The sequence below is a fragment of the Rhea pennata genome, chromosome 2, assembly GCF_028389875.1.
Source record: "Rhea pennata isolate bPtePen1 chromosome 2, bPtePen1.pri, whole genome shotgun sequence".
NCBI lineage: Eukaryota > Metazoa > Chordata > Aves > Rheiformes > Rheidae > Rhea > Rhea pennata.
This window is the reverse complement of record NC_084664.1, coordinates 147725279-147738865: the sequence shown is the minus strand read 5'-3', so window position 1 is coordinate 147738865 and position 13587 is coordinate 147725279. Positions and strand designations below refer to the sequence as shown.

The following is a 13587-nucleotide window of genomic DNA, read 5'->3' as shown; positions in this document are numbered from 1 at the left end:
ATGTTGTAATTTGTGACCACTGTCTCTTGTCTTTTGGCTGTGCACCTTGGAAAAGTGTGACTGTCTCTCCTCTAGAACCTCCTTTTGATTAATGAAAGATTGGATGTTCTACCCAAACAAATCCAAATTATTAAAACCTTTTAAAGTGTATGTTATTTATTGCAAATTTAAACATATTTTTCTCTTTCTAGTTCTGCTCCCCAAATAGTACAATCCTTGCAAATGAGATTAAAAAAAACTTACATTATTGAAAGTAAAATAAATACCATTTGCTACCAGGTTATTTTAAGTATAGCTTACTGTAATATCTTCTTATACATAAAAACACTTCTTTGAAGACACAATGTTACACTTAAAATCTTGTTTACGGATTAAGGGGAAGCACACCTTATATATAAGTAAAACTAAGAATTTATTGTTAGTATAATGGAAATTTTAAAAGTCTAATCACTATTAGTCCAGGTCTAATTGTTTCAGAAAAAGAAGTAATAATGTAGTCAAAATTGTTATATATGCACTTCACTCTACCCTGTTTCCTGAAGTTATACTCACCCTTTTGTTGCTCTTCTAGGTCTTAACACTGGTGGTTTCATTCTGTTGGTAGTGGCAATAGTCAGCATCTGGATCCCTTCACTGGGAGGAATGTAATAATCACACTGCTCGTTTCTTCTTCCTCACTCCAGGATCCATTTGCAGTCAATTTTATGTTTGCTAACATGCTTTTACATGCCTGCTCTTTCTCCATTGGTCCACAACTCCATGTCACATCTAAATTCACTATATATGGTGCCTTCTGTGTGTGCTAGATAAATGTTTGTTGTTCTCTTTGTTACTCCTAAAACCAGTTTTGTCCACATCCACATCTGCGTTTCTCTAACTGACCATGCATGAATTGTTCATAGCCACGAGGCCTCCAGAGCTGAGCTTGTGCCCTGTCTCTTATCATCCCATGCCTGCACTCCTCCATGCCTCCACTTCTCAAGGTGCCTGCTATTGCACCAGGCCTGTAATATACTACATCATTATGTTAGTCATAAATAGCTCCTTTTGCACAGAATAACTGCTTGTCATGGATATATATATATATATGTATGTATATGTGTATGTGTATATATATATATGTATGTGTGTATATGTATAGTCATAATAACCAAAGCTAAGCGAAAGTAAAACAAAGTAAGTGTAGACACCAGGTCAGCTAGAGAATTTGATATCTCAGCTAAAGCAATGGAAAAAAGAAGTGCAGCCAGGCCAAGAAAAGTTCACACAGAGCAGGTATGCCATGCCTCAGTCCTGAGGCCTTGCAAACTCACTGCAGAGCTTATGACCTTTTACTAGCAATAGCAAATACAGGGCTACACAGTTATAAAATCGAAACACTCTGTCCCAGGAAATCTCTAATAATTCAAAGAAAGAGAGGAAAAATAATTTTCTGGATCTGTCCATTCATATTTTTTGAAATAAGCTTTCCTTCTTCTCCCCCTCTGAATGGGCAACTCTGTAAGATCCTAAACTGAGCAGTTTTCTCTAAGAACTGTGACAACTGATCTGCAAAGTGAAATTTTAAATATTATTTATTGAGATTGAGTAAGTCTTCAAATTTATCTTCCAACTCACAGTGTCATGGAATCAGATAAGGATTTCATCTCACCTTAAGAATCTGGTTACAGATTAGGTAAAAAAAAAAATCACATTATATCTATCATTCAGGTCTGACACATCCCAGATTTTTCCATAACTCCTAAGTGCATTAGAACAGATAATTTAGGAGGGAGAAAAAGAGGGCATATGTTTATTATCTCCTTGGAGTCTTACATTTATTTCAGCAAAATGTACTGAGGTATGAAGGGAGTTCGTAGGAGGGTACCTGTACTAGGTTTTCTCTATAGGTGCTACAGAAAAGGAGCTATCACCTGTAAACAAATTTTCATATTGAATAAAGAGAGATATTAGATTTTACTCTCTTCTCTGACTCTAAATGAAGTCTAAGGTGATTGCTCCCAGCTTAAGTGTCTGTGTTAGGTAAAGGCATTATCTGCAACCAAGATGGTAAAAAATTTATTAAAGGTGTGCGTCTTCCTTCGGCTAAGCATGGTTTCATTTGTTTGTTTGTTTTCCTTCTGCATATCTGGCAGGTACGTAGAGCTGATGTTTTGAGATTTGCTCTCTTTTAGAAGAAAATCGCATAAGAACAGCTAATGAGATTTAAAACTTGTTTGTCAAGTGATAATTCTGATTTAAACTTAAAACATCCGTCATATCCTTAAGTATTGCTGTGCACAGGAATTCCAATATACAGAGATTTTTGAGATATGAGCAATTTTTCTAACAGGTACCTGTAAACTTACTTATTTTTTTTTTAATGCAACAGTATGAATCCCACAAAATTTAATAAAACCAGTGAGAGAATCTACAACAAAATTTACCTGACAATAAAACAGACTTCAGTGATTTATATGGTATATATCAGAAGAAAAGTAAAAGAACATTTTTACTGAAATTTCAAATTAATGTAAATATTCCATTAAAACATTAACAAAATTATTATATTTTGTTGGGTTTAATCCAATATAAGTCCTATCTGATTTTCTCCCCAATCTATCCAATATGATAATATATGGCAAAAGGGGGGGAATTCAGAAGGTGAAATATATAAATATTTACTAAAATAAAGGGGTTTTTTGGAAGCACAGCTTTTGAGATGACAAGGAGAAGCTTCAGCTGGAGATGAAGCAATAGTATATTTTAAAACAGTGTTTAAAGGCAGAAAGCAAATTGCAGTAAGGAAGAAATCTAAGTCTGGGTAACATTCAAATCTCAGAAGTTGTGTATTGACAGATCTCACTGCAATCTGTTCACTTCTTGGTTGTTCTCATGGTGAGAAAATTTCTCCTGTAAGGTCTGGAGAAGGAAAGGCCTGAACCTCTCTTGTTTCAGTTTATGCCCATTGCTGCTTGTCCTCCGTGCATCACTGTGAAAAGCCTGGTTCTGCCTTCTCAGTAATCTCTCTGCAAGTACCTGGGGGCTGTTAACTCCCCAGAAAGCAGCCTCTTCTCCACACTCAGTCAGCCCAGCTGCCTCAGCCTCTTCTCTCAGGGCAAGTGCTCCAGCTCCCAACCCTGTTAGCAACCTTTGCTGAACACACTCAGGTTTATCAACTTCTTTCTTCCACAGGGGTGGATGAGGTATTCTAGATACTGCCAGGAACAAAACCATGAAAAGATGATTGAAAACAGATCTCCCCATTCCACCATGACTCTGAAAAACTGGTCCTTCCCTTCAGCAGTTTCCTAAATCACAACAAACTCCTCTTCAGGTCTCAGAAACAGTTTTCCTTCCATGCCCATGGAGCATGGCTATATAGCTTGCTACTCCCTCCTGCAGTATCCTTCTGCTTTTGTAGAGAATCCTTTCTTGGTGCAGCTCCCACATCTGGCTTGCTGCACTCTGCCTTTGAGAAGATTGCTCCAGATAAGAGCCATCAGGTGATCTCAAGCAAGGAGCAAACTCCTCCTGGCAACCACAGTTGGGTAACACAGGGTGCTGTACCCTCGGAGCTACCCAGTCATCTTCTAGGCAGCCTCACCACGTCATTTTAACAGAACAGAACCAAACTTGTTCTACACACTAACAGAAAAATACAAGAGGTACTACTTAACATACTTATTTCCAGTAAGATAATAGTCACACTCTTAGGCTGTACATTTGCATAATTCTCTGTGATAGAACAGTATCCCAGTTACAGATGTGTGACATCCCAGAAGACATGTATCTTTGGTTCACAGGCCAAACTGCAAAACAACAAGAAAAAAAAATAGCCATGGTTGAATTGATACTTTAGTTTCTTTATTAAGAAATGAAAAAATAGCAAAGATATCTCCTCCTTTTTTTTTAATTGTAATCACAATATGTTTTAGATCATCTCTCATGATTGGAATTTTTGTGAATTACAAAGACAAAAATACGTTTCATGGAATCACAGAATGGCTGAGGCTAGAACGGACCAAGCTCATCATCCAGCCCAAACCTCCCCTGCTCAAGCAGGGTCACCTAGAGCATGTTAGACAGGAACGCATCCAAGCAGGTTTTGAATATCTCCAGAGAAAGAGACTCCACAACCTCTCTGGGCAACCTGTGCCAGGGCTCCATCACTCTCACAGGGAAGAAATTCCCCCTCACGCTCAGGCAGAACTTCCTGTGCTTTAATTTCTGCCCATTGCCTCTTGTCCTGTCACATGGGACAACTGAAAAGAGTTTGTCCCCGTCCCCTTGACACCCTCCCTTCTGGTACTTATGCACATTGATAAGATCCCCCCTCAGTTTTCTCTTTCCCAGGCTGAAGAGGCCCAGCTCTCGCAGCCGTTCCTCACAGCGCAGGTGCTCCAGCCCTCTGATCATCTTTGTAGCCCTATGCTGGACTCTCTCCAGTAGCTACATGTCTCTCTTGTACTGGGGAGCCCACAGCTGGACACAGGACTCAAGATGAGGCCTCCCCAGGGCTGAGTGGAGGGGCAGGATCACCTCCCTCGACCTGCTGGCAACACTCTTCCTAATGCACCCCAGGAGACCATTGGCCTTCTTGGCCAAAAGGGCACATTGCTGCCTCATGGTCAACTTGTCATCCACCAGCACTCCCAAGTCTTTCTTTGCAGAGCTGCTCTCCAGAACGCCAGTCCCCAGCTTGTACTAGTGCCTAGGATTATTTTTTGCTAGGTGCAGCACTCTGCACTTGCCCCTGTTGAACCTCAGGAGGTTCCTCTCTGTCCAACTCTCCAGCCTGTCCAGGTGTCTCTGAATGGCAGCACAGCCCTCAGATGTGTCAGCCACTCCTCCCAGCTTGGTATCATCAGCAAACTTGCTGAGGAGGCACTCTGTCCCCTCATCCAGGTCATTGCTGATGAGTGAGTTGAACAACTTCCAGTCTTCTTTCTTGGCAAGTATACTTTTAGGATCTCTCTCTGTGTACCCTAACTGGGATCTTCTTACCACCTGAGCAGCCTTCTCTGTGCCCATACGTGGGCTGTTATACTGGTATATTTCAATCAGCAGAAAAGCTATTTACCTCATAGAACATTTTCTTATCTTTGATGTGCATAACATTAATTCTGACATCTTTCATGTGGATATATTGCAGTGCTTCATAACTTTTCTTCTCCCATTATTTTACTATTGAAATAATTGGAAGTAAGATGATCGACAAGAAGTCTCTTCTATTTAAATTTGTCTATCATGCTCACACAAAGAAAGCCACTCTAAGTATACTGATATAGATTACTTGGATTTTCTTGTAAGTAGTAAAAGTACCAACTCCCCCCAAAACTTCATTTTTATGTGAGAAAAATTGCATTTCATTTTCTGTTGCTGGAAAACAGCACTAAAAGAAATGTTGGCTGAGTTACAGATTAGTAGGTTATCTTACTTTTGATAGATCTACTTGTGAGCTGATCTGTCAAATTTTAAGTCTTCAGTCTAGAAGAACAGAAAATGAACGACCTTTTTAGCCATTAACCAAATGACTTATGATGTTTACCTAGAATATAGATAAGAATTCAGGAGACTGCATACCTTTTACGTTTTTTGTAAAAAGGCTACTGGTTTTAATATGCCAAAATTTTTCATATCTCTATTCATGTTTCTTTTCTTCTTTATACATAAAATAATAAATAATCGTGCAGTATTTACTAGCAAATGGTTACTTTTTCTATCGGAAATTCTGCAGAAGAGTATAACACAGCTAAATTATATTCACTACATGCTCTCTCCAAATAGGCACAAACTGTGTGTGTGTTGGTAGTGTTTTCCCACTGGTATAGCTCATTTTTTTGAGGTTCTGTCTCAAAAGAAACATACTAGGAGACAATTTATTGAGAATATATTCCATTTAACTTCTGGTAGAGCACAGTTTAAGCTCCTGAGCTTCCTCACCTTTTAAGCTACAATCAATTATTTGATTTTTTGCTGACTGTCAAATCTGTATACATTTTACAGCTTTATTGAATATACAAGTGCAAAGCCAAGGATTTGAGGATGTGAATTGTGTCAGCTTATAATCTTCCTTAGATTTATTTGGGATCTAAAACCTCTGTGTGAATTGCACAAATCACACCACAAAATCACAGAAAATTAGGGTTTCTTATGTCCTGAAGAAATCTTCTATGTCCCTTCCCTCAAAAGCAGGATCACTTTAAGCCATTGATGACAAATCTTCAACAAAGCTCTCCTTACATATTTTCAGTTGATGTATGCTTTGCAATTATTTTATTTAAATTTCTGAAAAAAGGTAAGAATATTCCAAGAGAAATTAAAAGAAAGGACATTTTTGATTATATCAGGTGTGAAGAAAGCCCAAGAGTATAAATAGTTCTCAGAAATAAATAATCTCAACATATTTGCACTTTTAGACTATATTAAAATATTAAATGAAAGCAAATGTAAATGCATTATGAAGCACTCTACATATTCTCTTCTCTCTATTCCTATTTTAAAGACAATTTATTCCCTGAGTCTGAACATCAGAATTCAACATAATCATAGAGAGTAAGTTAAACTAGTTGGATAATTACTTTTTATTTCATGGGGCAAATGTACCATTGCCAACAAACTTGGTAACCTAATGAGGAGAGTTTTAAATCAGGTTTATTAGGTTGTTGACCAAAACTTACAAATAAATGAGGGAAGAGGAACAATGGAGGAGATGTGCACAAGACATGGCAATGGGGGAGGTTCTCACGCTCTTCTTGAGAGAGAAAGGTGACCACAGCTGCATCTCGAGCGCCTATGTACAAACATATGCAGCATGGGAAACAAACGGGAACTGTAAATCCATATGCTATCAGACTTTGCACATTACTAAAATCACAGAGCTAAAACAGCACAACTGGAGTGCTGCAATGGGTGGATACAGACTCTTCAGAAAAAAAGGTAGGCAAGGAACAAAAGGAACAAATACACTTGCAGAGGAATACCTTGAACACAGGAAACTGCTATGGAGTGGGATTGCCTGTGTACCTTCCTACAAGTATTTTTGTGACTACCTATGTTATTTATTACTTTATTCATCTACATCTCATAATCAGATAATTATGCTACAGACTTTTCAACTAAGCTTAATTTTTTAAGGGACATTCCACTTCAACCAGTTTAGTTTCTTTTCTGTTATTGATCTGTAGCCCAGCCAGTGAAGGAACTTAATAAAGAAACTCATTCTACATTGGATTTTATAAAAGGAGTATAGAATGTGCAGAAAATTGCAAAGCTAGAGTCTATATAAAAATACTGGATTAAGCAGTGGCCAAGTGTGACATTGGAAATTTGTGAAAGTTGCTGACAGATAAACCAGCAAATTCAGACTTGTGGAAAATTAAATTCAAAACATAATATAAAGTGGCTTCTCTATGCCATGCTCTGTAAAAAACAAAAATCTAAATGCATAAACATACAGACAACCAAAGAGGAAAACATTAAACATAAAATAACATAGTAAAAATATTCAAATGAAGACAATTCTGACTTTCACCAAAAATAGTCAATAAACACAAGAAAAAATGTATAAAATACCTCTCTAATATAAAAATTATTAGTTATAAGCCACTGCTGAAAACACAAAAAATCCTTCCTAAATTGTGGTCACTGAAGCTGATTATCTAGATTAGATTTTTTTTTCTTTTTATTTTAGAGCTAACCTCTGATAAATTTTCAGAAGTAACAAAAAAGGACAAGGTCCTCAGGAAAAGACCCTACATTCTGATTCTGAAGTGTTTAGATAACTTAAATCGTAGCTAGAATAGAGTGTGCTGCCTCTTTAAAAGCCAGATAGAACTTCTTGCTTTCTCATGCCAAAGGACTTACTACCTAGACAAGATAATCTCATTTGTTTTATCCTTAATGTTGAATATGAATGTGATTGATGGTTAAAAATCTTATTTAAAAAACACTGGTAGAATTTTATAGCAAAATATTTTTTCCGTCAGAAATCAGATTACATCTGAAGGGTTGTGGTCTTGAAAAAATATCTGAAAGTATAATCTAAATAATTATATTTCCATTTTCATTTCCATTGAATTTTATTACATCAAATAATCAAGAATGGTTTCAGAAAGATGTAAAAAGCAATAGGCTTCACTTAGTAAGAAAATACTTAGAATTGTGCTTCACTTTGTACGTAATTATTTTATGTCTATAAGTGGTTCATTTATATTTTAATGATAAATATGTGGTGATAGAGTGGAGAATTATATTTTTTCAGGGACTTTTTTTTTTTTTTTAATTGCTCAACAGAAATCTTTACAGTTAGACATCAATTAAGACATCTGAGCTTGAAAGAAAATAGAGTATTTTTCTCTAGGTAGAGTCTATATAACCACATGGATACATGTATAGGTATCCCACATATGCAGAGGAATGTGCAGAAGCATGTAAAGTCATTTTTAACTACACTAACAGGATCATGATTTATTTATTTTGGAATGTTATATTCTCATTGCATTGTATGGTCCACATCCTTTGGTGACACCTACTGCTGTGCAATGCAGTTCAGCAAAACAGCAGAAGAGTGACTCTCTTGCGTAGCTGTTCATCATTCTTCTCTCATGGTTGGTTAAAAACTGGAGGGAAATCTCCAGGTTAAATTATCTGGCAAAGTCTCATGTAGCAGCTTGAGATTTCTTGGTATAGATGGGGACACAGCTATGACTCTTTCACCAGTAATAGCACAAATGTAACTGAAAATGATTACACCAGTTGTCTCTCCCTCTTTGTTTTAAATATGAGAGATGCATTACATTAGAGAGAATGTGAATGTTACAGTAGAATGACTTATTAATTTTATAGTGACCTTAGTAAAGTTAAACTAGAAAAAGTAGTATTTTTGAAAAGCCCATACATCACTCATGTTATCTGTTTACCTATACTACATTCTGTAAAAAGCACTGGAGTTTCTGAAGGAATTCAATGATTTCTAACATCAAGATCTTCTGTAATCTTCAAATAAAAGTTTTAAGTGCTAGGTGTTATTCATGTGCATAGATCTTTAAGAGTGATAATTACTATGACTGTCAAGTGCTTCAGTAGAAGAAATAGACTGTTAATTCTTTTAGACTGCTCAGCAAACTTGTTTGGAGTGCAAGATTAAAATTTGGGATAGCAAACAGCACTACAGCCGGGGTTGTGCAGCTGTAGTACAGTGAGTGAATGGTATCGCATGAAGTGCACAGAGTCTGTGCAGCTAAGGTCAATGTGCAGAGGAACTGTTACAGATCCTTTCAAAAACACTCACCCTTTCTTGACAAGTTCCTCCAGAAGCTGCTTAACTTGCTCAAAACTTTTATTGGATATTGTAAAGATCATTGTTTAAACTAAGAAAGTTGCTACTTTCCCTCACCTGATTTTCAAGACTAGATAATGGAAATGCCTATTAAACATGAACAGTGGATTAATGCACTTAATTCTAACTGTTCAAAACCCTATAAATATCTAGTTAGATTAGATGATATGATATATTGTGTGCCAAATTAAAACTTGATTTACCATGCAATCTCATTGAATTCTCTTTGAAATCAGGGAATTTGCATGGTCTATAAATCACTGATAACATTGACTGGCTTTGATCATCACTGTTCTTGAAAATTGTAGTTCAGTGCTTATGTAGCATTATTGTAAATACCACTGAAACCTGCAGGAATAAGCAGACATTTACATTTAAAAGTAAACTAAGAAAAGACTGAATAAATAAATATATGTATTAAAAATATTAATTATGAAAAAGGAACAAGGAACAGCATACAAAGTTAGTATTTTGTTTTGATAATACAATATAAAATTTTATGAAATTAATTTTCATGAGGAGTTATTCAAATGTTTTATTTCTTGCTGGGATTTATCCAGAAGAAAAAACGTGGCATGTGTGTATTTATATAAATAATAACCTGTGTATGCCCCCAAAAAATCCACCAACTTTTCTACTCTCATAATCATCACACAAATCATCACAGTGTCAGAGATATTCCCTCTGCATGAACCCTCATGCATATTCAAATATAGAACTTCATTTGAATTCTTAATACCTTGAAAAGCTTTTCTAAGCCAAGTCCCCACTTGCATATCACTTTGAAAAATCTTCCCCTTTCAACATATGGTTAAGATCAGAGAAGTATGTTTGCAAAAATGACATCTTGGCAATCTGCATATTTTTTGCATTTATGCCTTCCTATCACATTTGCAAGTTTGTAGGTTAGATATATTTTCTAAATTCATGATAAAATAAATTTGATTTGCTTTTTGAAAATATTGGGTAGGCATTTCAAAAGTAGAGTGATACTAAAACCTCATCTCTGCTTGCTGGATAGTCAGAACTGTCAGCAGCATAATGTCGATTGTCTCAAAATCTGACAAAAATATTGTCTTCTCACCATTCCTGTGAATATTGTTCTCCCTGTTCCATAATTGGAAATCAAAAGAAGGGGGAGTAACAAGCAATTCTTGCTCATTTAGGTTCTTAACTGCTGTTTAGCTACTACCTTTCGATCACATTGAAATTGAGCAGTGCTAGGTACTTAAGTATCTTCGAGGACTGGTACCTAAGGGGTTTCACATAGATCATACAGAGTTGCAAGAAGATATTCTCGGAGTTCTGTACAGAAATCACCGCAAATGTTACCTTCGTTCTCTTTCTTTCTTGATCGTGTACCACTTTTGGACTTGTTGCACAGTGATGAAGATGGGAAACTTACTCTTCATAAATTTTTCTTCTTAGTTATTTGTCTGTGTTTCAGAACTGTCATAGAAGCAATTATGAAAATGATAGAAATTTAGGTGTTAAAAAAGGATTGTGTATAAATGATTATTAAATTTTATTTTATTCGTCACAGCACCCTTCACTTTCAAGTCAATGGCAGAACTCAGGTCGACTTCAATATGAGTAAGAACAGGTCTTGTCATTTTATAAAACACTTGAAGATGGATTCCGTTTTCCAATGGCTTCAAAACTTAAGGCACCAAACATGTTTAAGGGAACTGATATCTTCCCAGCTGTCAGGTTTTGCCTATGAGGATTTGCCTGCAAAATTGAAGCTAAAACAATTAAATGATATTGTAGATGGGGGGATATGGTAACAGAGCACAATAATTCTCTCATTTACCAAGCTAATATTTGCATTAAAAAGGCTAAGAAGTTATCTGGTGTGCTTTTGGATATATTTAAAAGTAGTTACTATCCTCTTTATTTGTAGTAAGTGTTGATTCATGAATCAGAACAAAATGCATCATGTTGTGTCTGGTTCATATTTTGCTGATGGCAGCAAAAATTCATTTTGGCAAAAATCTCTGAACAGATGTGGTTCAGAAATAGCAGACATACTCATTGACATAGCCTCTATTTTTAAACATAGTCACTCTGTTTATTTAAAGTATTAGCATAGTATAGCAACATTTTTGATGAACAGCTTTTAGATTGTTGGGAACTAGGACAGGCTTCTCTCTCTTTCATTTATAGAAAGTAAACACAATGAGTTCTGTAGTATAATTATTTTTCCAAAGTCTTTTTATTTTTGAGTCTAAAGGAAAGCTATTGCAATGTTTTTAGTCTTTTATGAGTACTCGTAGTCTTCTCCTTTTAACTTATGTGAGCCAAAAACCTTCTCCACTCTCTATTCTTTTTATAGCGGCATAAGCTTCCATTAATTAAGCTATGAAAATTTACTTGTAACAACTTTTTCAAATCGGTAGATGATAAAACATATTTAAATAAACATGAATGGGTCCATCAGAATCATTTAGCTAGTATGTTAACCATTGTTTTAATGGAAATATTATTTCTGTGAAGTAATAATTACGAAGAAGAAAACAGATCTTGGTTTTCTGGTTTCTCTTTAAATAATAAAACTAAAGCTTTGATTTTTCTTATATACTACTGTATTTCTTTCACAGTAAAGGACTTAAGCCTGTGAAGTGATGAGGTTCCTCAACTTCGTTACATTTAGTGAATACTAAAAAGTAATTAGCAAAATTAAACCGATGTATATATTTACTTTAGTGTGTCTGTCATACAATAATCTAGCAGAATTTTTAAGGAACAAAAGCTGGTTTCTTAAATTTCTAAACTACCCTAATTAGGAGGTTTGTGACAGTCATTAAGATTTTTTTTCTTGATAGGACTGAGTCATTACATGTATGTCAGTATATGTGTTTAGCTCAGTGATCCTATATTCTTTCAAAAATATGTATTTTTTAATTTTCTCTTAACTTTTCAAGAATATTGACTGATTTCAAGTGTTAAATCACTATTTATTCATGTTATCACTTTAACTACACAGAAAAAAGAATTCCTTTTTGGGTGTCCTTCAAACATTTGGGTAACAAACTGAATTATTGGGATAAAACGTGATATAACTCTATTGAAAGGTATTTCCACTTCTGCGAGTAATAGCACTACATTCACAATCAATTTTATTAACTCACAAAAAAATAACATAAGATTCTCAAAAACAATTTGGGGGATATTAGACAGGGTGTGTATATATACCTTTATGACAATACACCATTTCAGTCATTTTTTCTTACGTTCTTGAAGAATGTCATTTGTGAATCTTTATGTGAGAAGTAGTTCTACTGATATTAGAAGATTTTGTAAATCTTCTCCAATTTGAATGCTACAAGTTTATTTGGAACAAGACTATATTACAGTACTTTTACCATGAGAAAGTATTCCCATAGTTGCTTTTGAAACACAAGACCTATTAAAAATATCCTTACTAAAATGACTATGATGTAAAGATTTTAATTGTGAATAGGTCTGTCATCTGATATTTAGGAAATTATCCATGAAGAGTTTTATTTTTCAGTATAATGTTGCTGCCACATTTTTTGTGTCAGACTGCCTATGATAACAATTAAACTCTATTTGCTTGATGGAAACATTTTGGGTTAAAGTACAAGAGGAAATCATGAAATTTTTGCATCTCATTTATTGTAAAATGAATGAAACAATGTTAATCAAAATAATAAAAAGTAAATTATAAAAATATCTGCTGAAACTAGTATAATAATTTTTAAATAATTAAAATTTGAAGCAATTACTTGTTAATACCCTAACTTTGTGGTAGTGTTTCAAGTCTGTCATGTTAATAAACCTTAAATAATTGTTTATCTAAAAGGTAACAAACTTTTCTTCTCAGTAAGAAAGCGTGGCTTGCTAAGGAGTAATTTTAATGACATTCTAAAATTTTTTTGACAGCTGAGGATGCTTGTGGTGGAACTATGAGAGGATCCAGTGGTATCATCTCCAGCCCCAATTTTCCTAATGAGTATCATAATAATGCAGATTGCACATGGACAATTGTGGCAGAACCTGGCGATACTATCTCACTCATATTTACAGATTTTCAAATGGAAGAAAAATATGATTACTTGGAAGTAGAAGGTTCTGAACCACCTACAATATGGTAAGTCGATTATTGTAGTTTTTAATTTGGTAAAAAAAATGTTGATAAAAATGTGAAAAGATAACTTGTGTTGATTTTGCTTTAGTCAACACAACGGCCTTGCTAAAAAACTTAAATTACTATCACATAAATGTCATTTTTTTAATCACAG

General features: G+C 35.0%; 1 protein-coding gene across 3 annotated transcripts in view; it reads left to right on the top strand.

Annotated features, from left to right (window-relative positions):
- The window catches only part of CSMD3 (CUB and Sushi multiple domains 3), a 683676-nt gene that overhangs the window by 191373 nt on the left and 478716 nt on the right, over positions 1-13587 (top strand). For all 3 annotated transcript variants that reach the window (XM_062568389.1, XM_062568388.1, XM_062568387.1), the window contains exon 5: positions 13229-13436. In XM_062568389.1, the coding sequence (XP_062424373.1) occupies positions 13229-13436 (208 nt within the window). The remainder of the gene's footprint in view (positions 1-13228; positions 13437-13587) is intronic.